The sequence below is a fragment of the Gadus chalcogrammus genome, chromosome 17 (assembly GCF_026213295.1).
Source record: "Gadus chalcogrammus isolate NIFS_2021 chromosome 17, NIFS_Gcha_1.0, whole genome shotgun sequence".
NCBI lineage: Eukaryota > Metazoa > Chordata > Actinopteri > Gadiformes > Gadidae > Gadus > Gadus chalcogrammus.
The window spans coordinates 4,830,044-4,849,735 of NC_079428.1; the positions used below are offsets into that span (position 1 = coordinate 4,830,044).

Consider the following 19,692-nt stretch of genomic DNA (forward strand, 5'->3'; position numbering starts at 1 on the left):
ATTGCAAACTAATGTCGATCATCAGAAGAAAGCTGATGTATTACTCATCTCTTTAAATCGCGGGGTATTAATGTAGAATTAATAATTAATCCGAAACTGGTAGAGGCTAATCTGTGGTAAAACATATACACGTATGTTGGCCTATGCAAATGTTTACAATACACGTATACTCTATGCATACGATACGTATGCAATACATGTAGGCCTATGTAGGCTGGCATTCATGGAAAGAGTCAAAATTAAAAGAACATTCCCTTGAATGATTTATCCTTGGAATATCTGGTGATAACACACACACAGACACACTCACACACACGCACGCACGCACACGCACGCACGCACACACACGCACGCACGCACACACACACACACACACACACACACACACACACACACACACACACACACACACACACACACACACACACACACACTTGAACGCACTCACGCACAAACACACACATACACGCGTCATTTCTGGATCCTGAGAATAGGCTACATTATTTTGCCTTTTAGGCACTTTTGCCTAAACCACTATTAATTAATTAGAATAACACGAAACATATATTCATTGTTCATTGTTCATTATGAATTATTTATTGCAGATAGGTAGGCACAGAATATGGACCGAATTGTCCCTGTTTTTGAGACAGACTTGTTATATTCTCCCACCTCCTATCCTCCCAGTGGAGTGACAGGGCAAGCATGACAGGTGCTGCCAATTTTTTGACCATAGATCAGGAGCTAAGCGTATAGACAAGTTTTCCTCGCGGTTTTAATAGGGTGTAATATGGTTATTTGTGGTAAGCGATTACATTATTAACAGCAATTTAATACTGTAACACATTTTTTATTTGCCTTTCGCGCCTGTGTTCAGTCTGGTCCTCGCCGCACGCCGTAGTTGCGCGATACTTGTCTTGTGGATGTTCACAGGTAAAGTTGACACTGTCTTCGTAAACTGTTTATTCCATGTCGTGTAAAACATTACATTATGTAACTGACTGAAACGGATATTATAAATGCCTAACTATGCTTCCTCTGCTTCTCTGAATTAATATTTTGTTTTTTCACGTGGTTGCGGTGTGGTTATCATCTAGCTGGTGGCTAATCGCATATATTCTCCCACTGCATACTCACTAGTTTCGTTGATTTCATCTTTAAAAGTTACAGTTATTGTCTGTATAACTTGGCAACACATGCTTGTGAGAGTCTAGGAGTGTCAAAAGTGTCAAAATAAAGAGTAGGTTCGCATCACGACCCACTGTTGTACAGTTACCGTTGTCTCAATTCCCTCCATGAGTTCCCTGTTCATGAAATATAAGTTTTACCTGATACGATCAGAACACTTTGAAAAACGGACTTCTTGACAGAAAGTTGCTCAGACATGACGAACGTTGACTTTGGTTAAACCAAAGGCATGGGTCGATTATTGTGCACCACGTAGCAGCCTATGGTTACACAGTAATAACGCGCCTGTTTTCCACTCACTTTGACACTCGCTCAGTGGTCTGAGCGAGCAGTTTTTTTCTTTGCACAAGAAGACCCTGTAGTTAAGCCACAGCCATGTCACTTCTAAAGCATAGTTGGGTCAACAATGCTCCATTCATTGTCCCTACTTGTATCGCTACTGCAGCGCTAGCACACACGAGCTGGCCTACATTGTTCTGAAAGCGGTACATGTGGGATAGAAACCACTGGAATGGTTTGAGTATTACCTCTAAGCGTTGAGCTGATAGTAGTAGTAGTCACCCCATAACATAAAGTCATGTACATCTAAATTGGATTTAGATAATACTTTAAAACAATGGATTGTGCAGGTTTTAGTTGGTAGTGGAAGTATTGAAGATATACTCCTACCTATCCATTCATCACAGTTCAAAGCTAGATGCCTGATGGATGTTAAGGTATCCAATTAGCCAATAGTCTTTTAGCTTTTACGGTTTTAGATATCTCTGTTTTGAAGTGTCACCGGTTTGCCCATGTGCCATATGTCCTACCTCTCAAAAGAAGAACCAGCAAACCTATTTACTGTACAGTAATGCAATATGCTCCTTGACACAAAAAAGCCAAAAATACATAACTATAAACAAACATAAATACAAAAAATATACAAGGCATTTCAGTGGTTGGTTGCCTGCTTACCTATTTGTGTGGTCATTGGAGTCCGACCACGTTTAGGTGACTAAGCGGTTTAAAGCTGAGGGCAGATAGGCATGCGTGTAGCACAGTGTGCGGCTGGCTTATCAGTCAGATAGGAGGCAGTGTGGGTGGATGTGTGGGCTTAGGTGGGGTGTCCCTACGTTTTTCAGGGGAAAATGGGTGCGCTGGGGTGTGTGGGTGGGTGGGTTGGTCGGGGGGGGGCTTTGTTGCTCATGTTTCGTGTGATTACGGAGAGTAGCGCTGCTGGTGATGCGCGCCGCAGGTGGAGGCAATCCGGTGTGAAGTGAAACAGCTGTGTCCAAGGCTGGGTAGACGCCGGGGTCATCCGGTTGCCGCAGGCAACTCGAGTTTGCCCCCCCCCTCCCCTCATCCCCCAACCTATCTCGGGTGTAAAGGAGGGCCTGGATGAGACGAATGGTTATGTAATATTAATTCTTCGTTACTGTAGAGAAGTTCTAATGACAGAAGTTCTCCCGGCCTACTGGTACAGTTCCATGAGATGCATAGCACCTCCGGTCTGTGAAAGGTTCTCTGTCCAACTACTGGAGCATATGGCTTTGGCTTTTGCCTGCTTGATTACTGTTCTTAATCTTTTACTACCCTCCGTTCCATTAATGTAAAAGTAAATATGAAGCCATAATGTCGTATCACTTTTGTTCTCACTCAGACAAGCATATCTGCTGAGATTATCAAACCGAATTAGAACGAACGCATGAACAATGATATAATGTTGTGGGGAAGGGTCCAAATGGAAGAAATTTTGCTCGCCAAAGCAGCTCTGTGACTTGTTGAATGTTTTATGTTCAGTTACCTTGATGATTGAAAACTGATCCCTGGGTGAAGATCTGGTGGTCACATTTAAAAAGTGGATGAGAACTCTGTAGAATAGTTAGTGTTATGTTGTTATAACAGTGTTTAATGATAATAACGTTCTTATTGTTAAGAGCTTTTAAATTTGATTTAAATGAAAGGAAAAATGCACACCTCGATGATTCAAGTGTCTTGCAGTTACGACTGCAGTACCATCTTGCCCATTGTGCCTGTCTCACCACCTAACGCCACCTGTGGTTGGTCGTCTAACTAGATGGGGTTTGGTGGTGGTGGAGGTGGTGGTGTGGGTGGGGGTGGGGGTTGGGGCTGTGGTCTTCCTGAATATGCAGTGGCTAGCAGCCATCTGGGGGCTTCACAGGGAACTCTGACAGCAGGCAGTCTCTCCCCGCAACGAAGGGTTGTCCTTGGTGTTTAAACCTGAGAGCACCTTCTGTTTGGAAGCCTGCAGTGAGAAGGTAGAGAAAACGGGGCAAGGTGGGGGTCTCGTGAATAATTTAATGTAAAATTGGGCTGTGGCCACCATAATTGACCATGTGCCAAGTGGTCGAAATGAGACAGAACCGGTTGGCTTTCAAAGAGATTGAAGTCATTCTAGGGCCCTCCTGGCATTCTTTGTGCCGAGCACTTATCGTCTATTAAGTGTATCAAGCAACAGGTGTTTTCTTTCAACACGTAGCTTCTCTTTTTTGTACCTCCCAGCTCATTGGAGCGTTTATCTGCCCTGCTTCGCTCGGACCCCTCCAACTGCAGCGTTTACACAGATGTTCTGTGTCTTTAACTCCTTAGAGACCCGGCTCACCGGGATATACATCCAACTAGGTTCCCTCTCTGTTCCTTAATGTACATTGGGTAATAGTACACTTGTAACAGTCTTCTTGGTATCGAAAGTTCATATGCTAGAAATAAATTGCTCAATCTATAGAACAGAATATAAACATTTATTCCATCTCTGTACCTGAATGTGAATTGGGCTAGGGTATCTGAAGTCTTATTGGCTACACGATTGACCTTTAGTGCTAGCTGAAAGATCCACAATCACAAGATTCTACTAGTTACTACATAATTCTACTATTTATTATGTTGCGGTATGATAGGTCTATATTTTCGTATAGTTGCCATTGTTTTTAACAAAAGTGATGGTGTAGCCATCTATGGAAGAAAAAAATAAAGTTTTAAAAAGTCTATTCTTTCTACAACTTTTGTTTTCCATCCTCAGACAGAATTAATCTAGAAGCAGAAAAAGCTTAGGAGGACCTTGACTTTTGATCTACAACTTCTTCTGAGATTCTCTCAGAACTCTGTGTCTCTTTGTCTTCCTCTGCTGCTCTCAGGCTTCACAGAGGGAGATGGCTGAGAGCCTGAAGACGCGGTTCGACTTCCCCAACCCCATCATACAGGCTCAGGTGCTGACCCCCACTTCTTCTTATAGCACTAGTCTAGGCCTACATAGTATTGTTTACTAGGAGAGCCCTTCACACAGATCTCAGACACTGCATGCTTTAACCATGCCACCATACCTGTGTTGCCTTCAACTGTATTTCTCAAAATGTGTGTTGAATATTTTGAACTCACTCGATTCACCAGAAGTCAACCTTCACCTCAAGCCACAGATAATTGCTGAGCTTGGACCTGAAGCCATGCTTTTTTTACCAAGGAGGAGACAATCCCACCTGCGTGGCAGGCTTTTAACCATTTTGACATTTTTACATTTAACGTGAATCACATTAACGCCTACTTTCCATTAACAGACGGCGAGAAGTCTTGTCGCTGCTGTGTTGAAAGAGAAAGAGCAAAATGGGAAGATATCTCAATCCTCTGTTCAGGTAAGCCCTCTTGTGTAACGTTCAGAGCCTTGACTGTACTTTAATGGTCTTCATGAGTCAGGTGTATTTCTGTGGACGATTAATTGACCCAATCTTCCCTTCCGTCAATCGGACAATACCACAGCGCTAATGTGCAGGTGCTTTTTTCACAAGTTGTACGTCATTTGCCTGGTCATAGCTGACCTTAAATAATGCTTTCTATTTACATTGAGTAGCGAATAACTATCATTGTTCCGTCGTAAATCTCATAAAGCCGTCTCTATCTTTACTCCTGAGGCTTTATGGCGAGTTGTACCAAACGCATGCTCTTTGCACTCGAGATAATGTAGGGTCACACCATTGTGGGGGCGATTTATCATCATAGGTCATCATTGTCGTTGATAATCATTTCTTACTCATTTTGTCTGCTTAGAGCAGTAGAGTAGAGGCAATAAAACATGTTGGTTTAACGTATTGATGGAATGAGTGAATTACACACACACGCACACGCACACGCACACGCACACACGTGCTAAAGGCTCAGTTATGGTTCCACGTCGACGCAACTCCCTCGCGTTGTGTCGATCTGGAACCGTAACTGAGCCTTGACTCACGCTAACACCCGTCCGCCACGTCTCGCCCCTCCCCTGTCAGGGCGTGGCGTTGGCGGCGCTGTGGGAGCAGTGCTGCGGCGGGGACGCCGGCGTGCGCGCCACCTGCTGCCACGCCCTGGTGCTGCTGGTGGAGCAGGGCCACGCCGACCTGCCCTTCGTCCTCAACAGCATCCTCAACCTCCTGCCCTCCGCCAGGTACATGCTAACACACACCTGGCCAGGTACATGCTAACACACACCTGGCCAGGTACATGCTGACATACGCACACGGCTAGGTACATGCTAACACACACACCTGGCCAGGTACATGCTAACACATACCTGGCCATTAACATGCTGACATACGCACACGGCTAGGTACATGCTGACATACGCACACGGCTAGGTACATGCTAACACACACACATGGCTAGGTACATGCTAGCATACGCACACCTGACCAGGTACATGCTAACATACTCACACAGCTAGGTACATGCTAACGCACACACCTGGCCAGGTACATGCTAACATACGCACTCGGCTAGGTACATGCTAACATACGCACACGGCGAGGTACATGCTAGCACACACACCTGGCCAGGAACATACTAACATGTGGGTCGGCTCAGCCCAGGAGTTAGAGCAGTTGTCTTGTAACCGAAAGGTCGCTAGTTCGATCCCCAGCTCCTCCTAGCTGAGTGTTGATGTGTCCCTGAGCAAGACACTTAACCCTAACTGCTCCTGACGAGCTGGCTGTCGCCTTGCATGGGTGACTCTGCCGTCGGTGTGTCAATGTGTGTATTAACCGATGTAAGTCGCTTTGGATAAAAGCGTCTGCTAAATGCCCTAATTGTAATTGTAACATATACGCACTCGGCTAGGTACATGCTAACACACACACCTGGCCAGGTACATGCTAACATACGCACACGGCTAGGTACATGCTGACATTCACCCATGGCCACGTACATGCTAACATACGGCGATTATCTTCTCTTTAGTACTGGGGGCATGGGTCCATTTAAGTGGCTACACTCTCAAAATACTCGCGCACTCACAAAATGTACAACATTTGTATTGTTAACCTCGCTGCCGGAGTGGAAAAATCTATCGGCCAAGCATTTGTCATTCTTTTGATTTGACCCGCCAAATGGTCAAATTGGCTTTGGCAGATGCTCACTTTGGACCCAGGCTACACTCCCCCAGAGATTTGTAGTAGATGGTTATGTTTGTTGGCCATTTCACAGCCGGCGCATGGCTGGTTAGCCACTTGGCAATGAGTGAGTCTTGGCACCCGTGACCCGTCCTTCAACAGGCTGACACCTAACCTCTAACCGCTCCTCTTGACCGGCCGAAGGGCGAGAGCCAATCCCGTCACGTGGATTTATGTGAGCGGTGTGGGTGGACGTGACCCACTTCATTCCTCTCAATGGCCGTTCGGAGCGATAAATGCTTTTCGTTCTGCGTACATTCCCGTCATGTAGTCACGGTGGCTTGTGTTACAGAAGGCAAGCCAGGCGCTCAGCACAATGAGCGATCTGACTCCCAACATGTCGATAGAGATGTTGGGAGGGATGTTTTTGTATGTAACCGTATAGTTGAAGGGCAAGAGCATTCTGGGATGGAATTTATTTTTTAACTCCCATCAGCCGAGATGGGTCATGAACTATGTCATGCAATCAAATATAAGAGCTGCAATGATTATTGGAATAGTCCATAAAAAGGAAATGGATCGAATCTAAGTTGGATAATCGATTGATCGTTTTAGAAATGTAAGTACAAATGTATGTCAAGTACAATTACCAAACACTTGCTGCTTAATGCTGCGGATATTTCCATGTTTGGTTCGTGGAGGGATCAGTGTAAAATGTGTGATGAAGCAAGCAAAGACTAAATGATTAACTGATGAATCTGAAAGCATTAAGCAATAATCGTAAGGTTATTCAACAATGAAAGTAAAACATGCAAATTTGGGTTGGGCAATCAACGTACAAACAAAACATTCAGGTGGAGCTGGTCGGTAGGCGATCCGAAAGGCCTGAACACATTCACAGGTGCTGGATGGATTGAATGGATAGTTTTGTAGTATTTACATTTGGAGGATGGACATTTCTACGTTCCTGCACAAACATCAGCATTTCAACCTCATGTTGTCAGCAAAAAAAAGATAAAAGAACCGGCACTTAAACTCACTTAGGTAAAATCCATAAAGCCGGCATTATGCAACTTATTTTCGATACTATTCCTCAGCCACCATGAATATTTATTAAAGAACGGAAATGCACTCAATGGGCACTCAAGTCTCCGTCTTTGCGGAAACACAGCAACGTCCAGGGGCTGATCGGGGCGTTGGGGAAGCTGCTGCAGATGCAGATGAAGCAGGGCCCAGACCCGGAGACCGCCTTCTCCTGCCCCTACTCCATCAGGTGAGCCCCCCCGGCTGCTCAGCACGCTACCCCCCTCCCACTGCGCTCCTTCGTTGGAGTTCTGTTCAGGTCATTTATGTATGCATAAAAATCTATGCATAAAAAAAACAGTATATCTCCCAACCCTATAATGTAGCTTTTTAAAAAATAAATATCGTTTTTTTAACAGCAGTAGTAACAGTATTACTACTTACTTATTTTACGAGGATGTTTCTATGTGAGTCATTTTGAGTCTGCCTCGTGTATTAAAAATGCTGTATAAATAAAGTTTGCATTGCCTAGCATTGCCTATTACGGAGTGTATACGAAACGTAAGTAAGTAATAAGTGTGTACATGAAGTCTACCATGGAGGTCAGATGAGCTGAGACTTTTTTCCGACACAATAGTCTGTACTAGGTTGCTTCAGCTTAGAACGAGAACCATCCCCCTCCCTCCCCCCCTCCCTCCCTCCCTCCCTCCCTACCATCTCCTCCTCCTTCTCCTCCTCCAAGTCTTTGATGTGCACCTCTGCCAAGTTCCTGGGGGCCTCCTCCTTAATCAGTAACAGTGAAGGATAAAGAGGCTGTGCTTCTGATTCACCCTCAGCCCCCATCCCTCCTCCCTCCTTCCCTCCTTCTCTCCTTACCCCCCCCATCCCTCTTTCCCTCCTTTCCTCTGCATAATGGCTTCTTCTCCTTGTGCTGCTCTCAGGCCCTCCCTTCTATCTGCTCTCTCTCTCATCTCCTCCTCTTCCTCCCGCCCTCGCTCCCTCCTCCTCCTCCTCCCGTCTTTATCACTTCCTCCTCTCTCGTCCCTCTTTGTTGTTGTTTTTTTTCCTTTCTTTGTTGCTATTTCTTTCTGTTCTCTCTCTCTCCTCCCTTCCTGCCACATCCTGCTCCTCTTCTTCTTCCTCCTCCGCCTCCTCCTCCTCCTCTCTTTTTGTTGTCCCGCTTCACTCTTGTTCTTTGCAGGGTTGCAGCCTGTTGTCTCCTACTGTGTGTGTGTGTGTGTGTGTGTGTGTGTGTGTGTGTGTGTGTGTGTGTGTGTGTGTGTGTGTGTGTGTGTTTGCATATTGGTGTGATCTCTGGTTTTTGAGTGTGTGTGCTGTGGCTGTGTATTCATGGTTGTGCATCTGAGTCATTTCCTGTGTGTGTGTGCATGGTTGCATATGCATGTGTTCTCCTGTGTGTGTGTCTGTGTGTGCTTAGTTGTGTATGCGAGTGATCTCCTGTGTGTGTGTGTGTGTGTGTGTGTGTGTGTGAATGGTTGTTTATCTGAATGATCTCCTGTGTGTGTGTGTGTCTGTCTGTGTGTGCGCATTGTTGCATAAGTGTGTGTGTGTGTGTGTGTGTGTGTGTGTGTATGTTTGTGCATGCTTGCCTGCCTATGTGCGTTTGTTCGTGCATGGCTGCGCGTGTCTGGCACAGACCCCGCCCCCCCCCCCCCCTGGTGTGTAGATGAATGTGTGCAGGCTAACCAGCCTCCACGACCGGCTCCGGCTCTGCTGATTGGTCGGTCCGGGCTCTGGTGCCGGCAGGGGGGGGGGGGGAGGGGGGGTGTTGAGGAGGGGGGCGGGGCCTGGAGTCCGGCGACGGTAACCGGGGCTGGGATTAATGGAGGATGCTCAGTGGTGCTCATTGTGGACCGGCTGTCCACCGCTGCCCCACACAGGCTGCCACAGAGGACACTAAGCCACTGGGACCCCCCCCCCCCCCCCCCCCCCCAGCGGGGTGGGGGCGAGGCCGGGAGGAGACACTGCTCATGCGTGCAGCCCTCGGGGGCGCTGAACTGCTCCCTGTTAACGGACGCACAGGCCGATATGTGGATTTGTTGTAAATAAGCGAGAGATCACAGGGATAGATCGGGAGGCAAGGATACACAGTTTATGTTCCGAGCTGCAGGGTGTTTAGAGAGGTCCGGCCTGTGTGGTTCAAAGGGACTTTCAAAGACTTGGGAGATGTCGTGTTTGAACACTAAACCGCATAGAAAATGGGGTAACGACAGCTTTAACGATCGATACGGACGCTGGGGAATATAAAGGGAAAACGAGCACATTGCCCGGTCCATACTGTGTTGAACTTTAAGTAGTAAAGGAGTGGGGAGATGGTTTTGACTCACACTCTCTGTCTGGCGGAGAGACCGAGACTGGACGAGAGTCGTCACGTCTTTCCGTCTGTTCTTCGCCCTGGCCCCGAAGCACCGCCGAGCCACCACAGGATCAGGGCCGTGGAACATCACCACCGGTACTACCCGTCTCCAAAGGCCTAGTTATGGTTGGACGTCGACGCAACGCAAGGACAATGCGGTCGCTTCGACGCAGTCGTGAACCTGAATTGGTGCTGCGTCGGGTTTTAGTCAGCGGACCAATCACAGCCCTCGCTGCTGCGTCGCCTCGACACAAGTGACAATTTTTGCGAGGCGCACGTCAGGCCCTTGCGATGGACAAAAGGAGGGTCGACAAGGATGTAACGGGTCCGTAAACTAAGGCTGGCCCGAATTATTTGAATATTCGAATACTCTTTCGGAAAATTTGTATTCGAAGCTTAAATCAGTATTCAGAGCTTCGTTTTTTTTTCTGCGTAGTTGTATGCTACGTGACGTTACCAGAGCGAGGGAGGCAAACTATAAGCGACGCCAAGCAGAGAAGCGAGAGAGGTGGAGGAAGAATAGATATCTTGTTTCCCTTAGCTTATAACACAACATTAGCGGGATCTCGGGAGGAAAAGTAATGCTTAGCGAAATGCTAACCTTAGCTTAGCTGTTTGTTTACGTCCGCTGTACAGCCCCGCCGCCGCGCCCATCAACTGACTGGCTTGCTGCAGAGCGTGAGCGTCTTGAGATTACACGGTCAATATAATGGATATAATATGGACACATAAGACATTCAATATTCTGTATTTGTTAGGGATTTATCGTACCAATTCCCTGAAAAGATGCACGTTCCAGGATGAATTGAAAAGCTCCCGTAAGGGCTGAGATGGCAGAGGACAGCTGATTTGGAACAGAACAACAGCTGTTCACTTCCGCGGGGAAAAAGTAAGGAACTCCAACTTACTAAGGCCTACTAATTAACGTTCAAAAGCTATTAAATCTTCAACAAAATATGCAGATGGTGTCAAAATCGGTTCCAGGGAGCATACAGGGATTATTAATGTTGTTTTTGATGGTGTGTTTTTCTGGAACGAGTATTCAAATACTCGCTCGGGAAAAACCAACGAGTATTCGAAGCCTGAAAAAAGGCCTTCGGGCCAGCCCTACCGTAAACCCCCTTGCGTTGCGTCGACGTCCAACTATAACTAAGCCTTTAGGAAGCTGCCGCCAGATGTCTCCGTTCAGACGGCTGAACTTGCAGTTGCTCCCCCCCCCCCCCCCCACCTTTGAGTTTGAGCTTGTCCTTCCTCCCTCTCCCCCTCCCTCCCTCCCCTCCCCCCCTTCCTCCTGTCTTATTGTGTGGCCGGGGGAAAGGGGAGATAAGACTGGGAGACTGATGGATGTGGGCTGGGGGGGGGAGAACTCGGGGTAACCTGAATAGAGCCGAGGGGATGGACAGAGGGAGAGGGGGGGGAGAGAGATGCTCAGGGTAGATAACATGGTCTTCCCCGTTCAGCCAATGCTGGTGCCGGCCATGGTCACGGCTGAGGTGGGTGTTTTGTCCGCTCGCTTCCTTGATTGATGCGATGATGGATGTGTGTGGTGCGATTCCCCCCCCCCCCTTGACACCCACACCGCCCACTCCTGTTGGGTTAACCTTTGACCTGTCTCCACTCGGGATTTGAATGCAAAGACCTGACCTTGGTGCAGACGGACTCGAGTGTGACGACCAAGGAAGACTCCTCGTCAACTGAATATTGTCATTCATTTAATGCATTGCAGATTTGTGTGCTCAAAGCATCCTCAAGGACAATGCCGATGTTTCTTACACTTTTCTGTTCGTCAATGTTCTATACACCGTCAGACAATGCAGGCATTGAAAGTTAACGACTCGTATCGTTTATATCGTTCAGTAACTCTTCGGTAAGTCCTACAAAGTGGAGGACACGGTATATTTCAATAAAAAACATGAACACATTGCAATTTGTGCCTCGATGTAAGTTTTAAGGCAGCACAGCAGGGGTCAACAGGGGTCAAAATGCCCAGTGTAATGAAACAGAAATATCTATTACCCACGATACATTGCATGTCTGCCTCCTTTACAATACAACAGATGGCAAGTGTCTTAAATACAAAGTTTATGATACCAATCTTAAAATGGTAGCAGTTGTATACCACTGTATACTATGTCTCTAAAAAAATCGTCTTTTGTCTGGCGTTGCAGAAGCAACCCCCATCCCTACATCACGGCGCTGGAGAACCGGGCTGAATGCTGGCCCTTCCTGCTGCTGGAGATCCACCACTTCATCCAGGAAGGGACAGAAAGGCAAGCGCTATCCCTCCTTCCTCCTCCTCCTCCTCCTATCAGGCCACGTGCTAGGTGTGGAGAGTGGGACGGTGGGATTCCTCGTCTTCATGCACTCTCAAACGCCTCGCTGTGCTCCCGTTCTGACTCGCATCTCAAAACGAAAGGCTGCCGCGCGCTCCGTAGCTCAGCGTAGCGCTCTAGTTCTTGGAAGTCTCCCACCATCGTGTTGCTCAGTGTTCTACCTGCTGGTTCGGATTGGTTATTAAAAAGTGTTGGCTTCCCCTCCGGTCACAGGAACAGACGATGCATTGATTTTGATTCAAGGTGAGGTTATGGAAGCAGTGGCCTGGTCCTCTGAGAGATATGATGACACTAACCAGACCTCCACCTTAGTGCAGCCAATCCCTGAAGCCCCAAGAACCTCTCCTTTACACTGTTGCAGTTGTATATAAGTTCTACATGCAAATAACATGCATGTTTTATTTATACAGGTTATTTTTATTTCACTTATTTTGAGTGTTACTTGTACATTGTAAATGTGTGCTACTTGCATGCTTCTTGCACGCTACTTTAATGCTACGTGTATGCTACTTGTAGTTCACTTATATGCTAATGCTATGCTCCTTGAGTGTTAAATGTATACTACTACTTAGTCACACGGTATTTCTGCCAACGTCTGGCTCAGGGAGGACCCCGCTTGCGTCACGATGCTGACGCCGTTCCTCCGCTACCTGTACTGCGAGCCCCAGAGGCAGCCGGCTCACGCCGCCTTCAGGCAGAACCTGCTCCGCCTCCTCCTGCCTGTCCCCGCCCCCGCCCACGAGGGAGGCCCCGCCCACAACGGAGGCCCCGCCCACGAGGACCCAGGCAGAGGCTCGTCGCTGGTCCATGAGAGCCTGCTGGGCTGCTTCTGCCAGCTGGTTCCCCACATGCAGGTGAGGCCGCCTGCGTCTCGACAGGAGGAGAGCGCCGAGACGAGCGACGTTTACCCAAAAAATACGACCAGATGTTTTCCCTCCCGGTGTCTGCTGTCGAACACGGTGGTTGTACTTTGGTTGAGCGATCGCCGACGGATGTTTTTATGCGTTGTTTGGAGGTAGAGATCGCTAGTTCCATGTCTGATATACAAAGAATATCTTATTTTTTCCTCCCACCGAAACGTAGCTGCAGCTACTGACAAAAGGAAAGATCTATCGAGCGTTATCAATGCATAGCTGGTTCCCCCTCTTACTTTCTTAAGCTCTTTATTTTTCTTTCTTTCCCCCCTTTCTCTCTGCCTCTCTCTAACATGCATTTGCAGTGCATGTTCTGTGCATGTGTGTACTCATTAGTCACTAAGTGCGCACTGCTTCCCTTTGTGTTTGTTTTGGAGAGGAGTAATTCTCTCTCCCTCTCCCTCTCTTTCCTCCCCCCTGACACATCTAAGTGTCAATGTGTTCCCTGAGCAAGACACCCTGAGTTACCACGTGTTAGAAAAGCAGTACATCAATCCTGTCCATTTGCCACTGAAGGCTCAGTTATGGTTCCAGGTCGCCGCACTGCAATGAACACGCAGTTTCAACGCAGGCGTGAACCTGTTTTGGTTTTAGAGAAAATGATAACCTTTTGTCGAGGCGACACAGCAGCAAGGGCTGTCATTGGTCCAATCAAAAGGTTACCATGTTTTTGGTGGTGCACGACAGGCCTTTGCTGTGGACCCAAGGAGGGTCCACAAGGACGTCAGGGGTCCTAAAAAACCCTTGCGTTGCCGATGTGAAACCATAACTAAGCCCTGCCCTCCCTGTATCTCTCCCTCCCTCCCTCCCTCCCTCCCTCCCTCTCCCTCCCTCCCTCTCCCTCCCTCTCCCTCTCTCTCCCTCTCTCCCTCCCTCTCTCCCCCTCTCCCCCCCTCTCCCCCCCTCTCTCCCTCCCTCCCTCCCTCCCTCTCTCCCCCTCTCTTTCCCTCTCCCTTCCTCTCCCTCCCTCTCTCCCTCCCTCTCTCCCCCTCTCCCTACCTCTCTCCCTCTCTCCCTCCCTCTCCCTCTCACCCCCTCCTCCCCTCCTCTCTCCCCCCCCCCCCCCCTCCCTCTCCCCCCCTCTCCCCCTCCAGGTGGACAGCATGGAGGCGGTCCTGGAGCTCCAGGGCTACGGCGAGGTGCTGCTGCCCAGCCTGGAGAGGGCGCCCGGGCCGCGCTGGCGTGCGGAGAGCGCCCGTCTGGCCCTGCTGCTGCTCTGCGCCTGCAAGCTCAGCCTGCAGCTCAGCGGGGACTGCCGCATCTTCCTGCAGCTCATCCACCGGCTGCTGCCCACCTGCCGGCAGGTACAGGCGCTCCCGCCACCCGGGGCCATCCGCACCCGCTTTCAAAATAAGAGTCCGACACTTTGATGGAAAAACAAGCAAAGTCGGTCAGACTCTTATTTTGAAGACGAGAAAGGAGGATCTATTATAGTTTTTAAACCCTTAACACAGGGCGATTCTGGTCAATGAAATCCTTGTCCAGAGACAGACCAGCCTGATCATCATCAACCTGATCATTTCTATTTTGTTTCTATTTGTTATTGACTAATTATTTCATTGTGTGTGTGTGTGTGTGTGTGTGTGTGTTGCAGGAGGTCCCAGTAGAGGAGGTGCTGATGGGTCTGGGCCTGCTGCTCCTGGAAGCTCCCGCAGACCAACAGACCGACCTCCTGAACCTCGGTAACAACAAGCACCACCTCTCCCCACACACACACCAGCACACACTCAACGCCCTTCCACACGTTTCCCATTCAGACCAAATGCAAAAAAGCAAGGCTTTGTAAAAGACATGAAGGACGATACTTCCGGCTGAAAATGCATTTCCAGAGTGGGCCTTGTATCGGGGGCTCTCCCCAGTTCACGCCCCTGGCCCTTGCTGCTGCTATGGAAACCCAATGTGTCTTTGTGTTTCTGAAACCGTTCAGACCATCGCCACTGCTCAGATTGTCATAACGTTAAGGCGGCGGCCCCTTTAACTTCTTAACCATTTTTTATTCCCCCCCAATCATTTCATCACGTCCTTCACGGCGGCCATCCCTACCTCCCCCTCTCATCCCTCCCTCTCCTCCCCCTCTCCCTCTCTCCCTCCCCCCCCTCCCATCCCTCCCTCCTCCCTCCCCCCCACCTCCCATCCCCCTCCTCCCTCACCCCCTCCCCCCCCCCTCCTGTCCCCCCCCCCCCCCTGTCCCCTTAGCCCTCTCCCTGGCCCCGGAGCAGGAGCCCCTGGCCCCGTGGGGGGCCCCCCTGCTGCTGCTGCCCGTGCTGCAGCTCCTGTCCGTCGCCGGGCTGGTGGAGCCCCTGGCCGAGCCCCGGCTCCACCGCCGCACCCTGGCGCTGGCCGGCCGCGTGCTGCGCAGCGCCGGGAGGGCCACGGGCCCCGCCCCGCAGGTGGGCCCCGCCCCGCAGGTGAGCCCCGCCCCGCAGGTGAGCGCCGCCCGGGGCCTCCTGCTCGACCACGGAGGAAATCACCTTCATCATCATTTTAATATTGAAATCACCTTCATCATCATTTTAATATTGAAATCACCTTCACCATTATTTTAATATTTAATTCACGTTCACCATTAGTTTAATATTGAAATCACCTTCCCCATTTGGTTCAGTATTGAAATCACGATTTATTCAAGCGATTGTTTTTGGAGTTTGAAACCATGATGCATTTATTCAGCATTTCTCTCCAAACACGTTGTAACAGAACTTTTCTCTTAAAGAAATACACAAAATGTTCAAATCTGAAATAATGTAAAAGGAAAAAAAAAAACATTTAATGACTAAAATATCAAAAAAATATAGTTTCAACAGGATAATATAGGTTTGGAGATCGAAATTAGATTAATTGCATCTTTACCCAACGCATTGGACCTGCTTTAGCGCTGAGGCAGCAAGGGCATGCTCAATGCATGTTACTACAGCAACAGCGCATGCACTCAATGCATGTTACTATAGCAACAACTGACCAATTCAGAAGATGTACCTTGAGCAACAAACAATGCATCCATTCATAGCATGTACCTTGAGCAACAATGCACTCTATTCAAGGCGTGTAACTATAGCAACAACGTCCCGTACTCAAGGCATGTTACCATAGCGACAACGCATATAACTGAATGAATGAAAAGGTGTGGAACTACAGCAACAATACATGACACCATGACACACATGACGCTTTGCCAGTGCTAGGGATGTTAACCGATGACCGTTGACCGTATCAACGTTAACCGATCAATCTTGTCGCTTGTCGGTTAAAAATAATTGGGGTCAGTGTGGACTGTGGAGTGTGTGTTGGTTTCACTTCACACATAAAGATGATCAGATGAGGTGACTTATTGGAAGTTGGACAGACACCGCGTCTCTAGCCCGCTGTTTAATTTCTCCTCAAGTCTTAATTGTTCCCGCATGTGAGCGGCGGAGAATATGATCTCTAAATTATTATGGACAGTAGACTAAACGCTGTAAGACTACAGTTAGCCATCTCATTCCAAGATATTTTTCGGTTAAGTGATAAAATGATCACACAAAATGTTTCCATCTCCTCCAAACTAAACGAGCGGCGTCTCTTCTGAGCCGTCATTTTCTTAAATGAGCCGCCGCAATGTTTCAAAAGAGCTCTTAACGCTGCCCTCTTCCGATTGGCCCCTGGTGAACCGCGCAGGGTCTCAACCAGGTCGGGGCCCTCTCAGACCACTGTGGGCGTCCGAGCCCGCTCTCTACACACGGTCAACCTGCAGTAAGCGTGCCTCGTGGTTCAATTCAAACACAGGTCGTGCTGCGGTTAGAGCCACTGCCTCTCACTCGGAGAGTGTGTGTGTGTGTGTGTGTGTGTGTGTGTGTGTGTGTGTGTGTGAGTCGGAGGCAGAACGGGAGAGAGATGAGCAGAGTTACGAAATAGCAGGCGGCTGGCACGGCTCGAAATGGCTGTTCTTTCATAAAGAACATTTTAATCAGATCGGTTAACTGGTTTCAACCGGTTAACGAGGCTCGGTGGTCGGTCAAGAATATTTTACATTTTTCGCCATCCCGAGCCAGTGCAGCGATCCTAGCTCAGACCCAGGTCCTGATTGGTTGAAATGCTCCATCCTAACCCCCCCCCCCCCCCCCAGGCCGGTGGCGTGCCGGCGCTGCCCCCCGGCCCGTGGTACAGCGAGCTGACCCTGGCCGTGGCCGTGCTGCGCAGGGTGGCCGACGCCGAGGACACCGCCGCCGCCGGCGAGTGGCTGGCCTCCGTCACCTCGTCCCTGGGTCACCCCGGCGGCCCGCAGCCGCTGCCCTGGTCCCTGGTGCTGGTGGTGGCCCACCTCCTCACCACCGGACCCCCCGCCGTCTGCCACCAGGCCCTGGGGGCCGCTGTCGCCATCGCGGAGGCAGACCCCTCCAAGGTAGCTAGTGTGTGTGTGTGTGTGTGTGTGTGTGTGTGTGTGTGTGTGTGTGTGTGTGTGTGTGTGTGTGTGTGTGTGTGTGTCTCTGTGTGCGTGTGCGTGTGCGTGTGTGTTCCTAGCATAGGAGGTCTTTGTTCCGTCGGGGTGGGGGTTGGGGGAGGGTGGGGCCGACAGACCTCACATGTCACCCCCTGGGGAAGATAACGCCGCCACCCCGAAGGTAACGGGAATCATCCCAATCTGTGCTGGGGGGGCTAATTACGTGTGGTTTGTGAGTTTCTAATTGCTCCCAGAGAGGCTCTCTGCCCGCCCCTCGGATGTGACGGCGGAGACAGCGATCGACTCGTACACAAGTCGCACCTCAAAACAGATTTCAAATACAATATGTCACGATAGTGTACATGGTGAGATGGATGGAGGTCGACAAGATTTGTAAAGAAAAATCGATCATTTTGAAGAATACAGCACAGCTCTGAGAATGGGAGGACATGGAGGTCTGTTTCGGTGCTCCTCTGGGTGCAGTCTTCCCCCCCAATCGCCTCGGAGCTGGTGGAGGAGCTGGTGGAGGAGCTGGTGGAGGAGCTGGTGGAGGAGCTGGTGGAGGAGCTGGTGGAGGAGCTGGTGGAGGAGATGGTGGTGTCAGGACGGATCAGCGAGAGAAACGCAAACGTCAAAACAAGCACAACAATCTGGGTACGGTCGTTGGACCGGGACCTCAGCCAAACACCGCAAACACGACAAACCATACCGCAATCATCACACCTGCCACTCAGGACGTAAGCCGACAGGCAGTCAATCTTTGCTGATCGGGCGAAACTGAAAGCAGGCCGTTTAATATCCGCTACTGAAGTCCCGGACGATGTGAACCCGCGACTCGTGTTCCCCGATTGATCACCCCGCGTACCCCCAAAACCTGTGAGCTTTGTCTGCGACGGCACAAACCCCCGGTCCCTCGATCATACCTCCCAGGTCTAATTCGGTCTTAACGGCGCTCTATGGAATCCTTACAATCCCAACCCGGCATACTGCCACACGGTCCTGCGCAGGATCAGAGCAACGCTCGCCGGATGAATGATGAGCCAGACTGCCAGACCGCCAGGGGAACCCAAACCCAGACCCCCCCCAAAGGCTTCAGACGGTCCCTGTACTGGGGGCCAGGTGTTGGGAGCAAGATGCATGCAGCATGGAGGCAGCAGGTGGGAGACTAGTCTCAGGATGGGTAGCTTGGCTCCTCTGGGATGATTCGTACCCACTGGACTTGATGCGAGAGCACTGACGTTTCTGTGCTGGTACACTAAGCTCCTCTCGCACTGGGTGGATTTATTTTTGAAGCATTGCAGCTCTCGTTTGCTGCCGTCTCGATGTTCAAAGCACGCAGGCTGTTCCTGCTACTGGCTAGAAACCCTGCCTTTCTCAACGGGGCACCAAGATCAATCCACGATTAGGACAAACTCACCGTGGAAGCGTGTCTGTACTATTTTACCGCACTACATTTCGAGGGGTGGAGTTTTCCTCCAAACACAGAACAAACCATATAACCAAGAAGGAATTCTGGGTAACGGGTTGGATGTAGCAAGAGTAAAATCGACTTGTTTTTCCTGCCGCCTTATTCCAATTTCCTCCACATCCTACCTCCAGACTCCCCCCCCCCCCCCCCCAAGCCGTCACCGTCCGGTTCGTCAGAGTCTCCCTAACGAAGACGTATAATGCAGGGCCAAGTTCAGCTCCCTGCGACACAGGGGCCCCCAGCCGCTACGAGGGGGGGGCCGTCGGCTCCAACAGGAGCACTTAGCCTGGAATGACAAACTATTAACCCTGCGCTGTCCTCCACGGGGCCCTTTCTAAGGGCCCTCCATGCACCACGGAGCCCATTGACGGGGGGGGGGGGGGATTGTACACAGTCTGCCAAGCGGCCCGGGGGGCCGGCCGTGCATGACGAAACGGGGGGGCAATGGGTGCAGGGTGTGGGATGTGGGCGGGGATCGAGGGGGGGGGGGGGGGCTGAAAGGGAGAAGGGGAGGAGCTAGGCAGCGGCGTGATTGTTGAGGTTGCAATGGATCACCTTGAAGGTGAGGGCCCCGGTTAGCTTATGGCTGGGGGGGGGTGGGTGTCTGTCTGTCTGTCT

General features: G+C 49.9%; 1 protein-coding gene across 1 annotated transcript in view; it reads left to right on the forward strand.

The window, feature by feature from the left end:
- The first annotated feature begins 722 nt into the window (after nucleotides 1-722).
- Nucleotides 723-19,692, forward strand: part of focad (focadhesin) — a 44,819-nt gene continuing 25,849 nt past the window's right edge. The window contains exons 1-11 of the mRNA XM_056575932.1: nucleotides 723-933; nucleotides 4,323-4,394; nucleotides 4,740-4,814; nucleotides 5,448-5,602; nucleotides 7,714-7,815; nucleotides 12,111-12,212; nucleotides 12,880-13,129; nucleotides 14,284-14,493; nucleotides 14,784-14,871; nucleotides 15,386-15,579; nucleotides 17,292-17,567. Of these exons, the coding sequence (XP_056431907.1) occupies nucleotides 4,338-4,394; nucleotides 4,740-4,814; nucleotides 5,448-5,602; nucleotides 7,714-7,815; nucleotides 12,111-12,212; nucleotides 12,880-13,129; nucleotides 14,284-14,493; nucleotides 14,784-14,871; nucleotides 15,386-15,579; nucleotides 17,292-17,567 (1,509 nt within the window). The 5' untranslated portion in view covers nucleotides 723-933; nucleotides 4,323-4,337. The remainder of the gene's footprint in view (nucleotides 934-4,322; nucleotides 4,395-4,739; nucleotides 4,815-5,447; nucleotides 5,603-7,713; nucleotides 7,816-12,110; nucleotides 12,213-12,879; nucleotides 13,130-14,283; nucleotides 14,494-14,783; nucleotides 14,872-15,385; nucleotides 15,580-17,291; nucleotides 17,568-19,692) is intronic.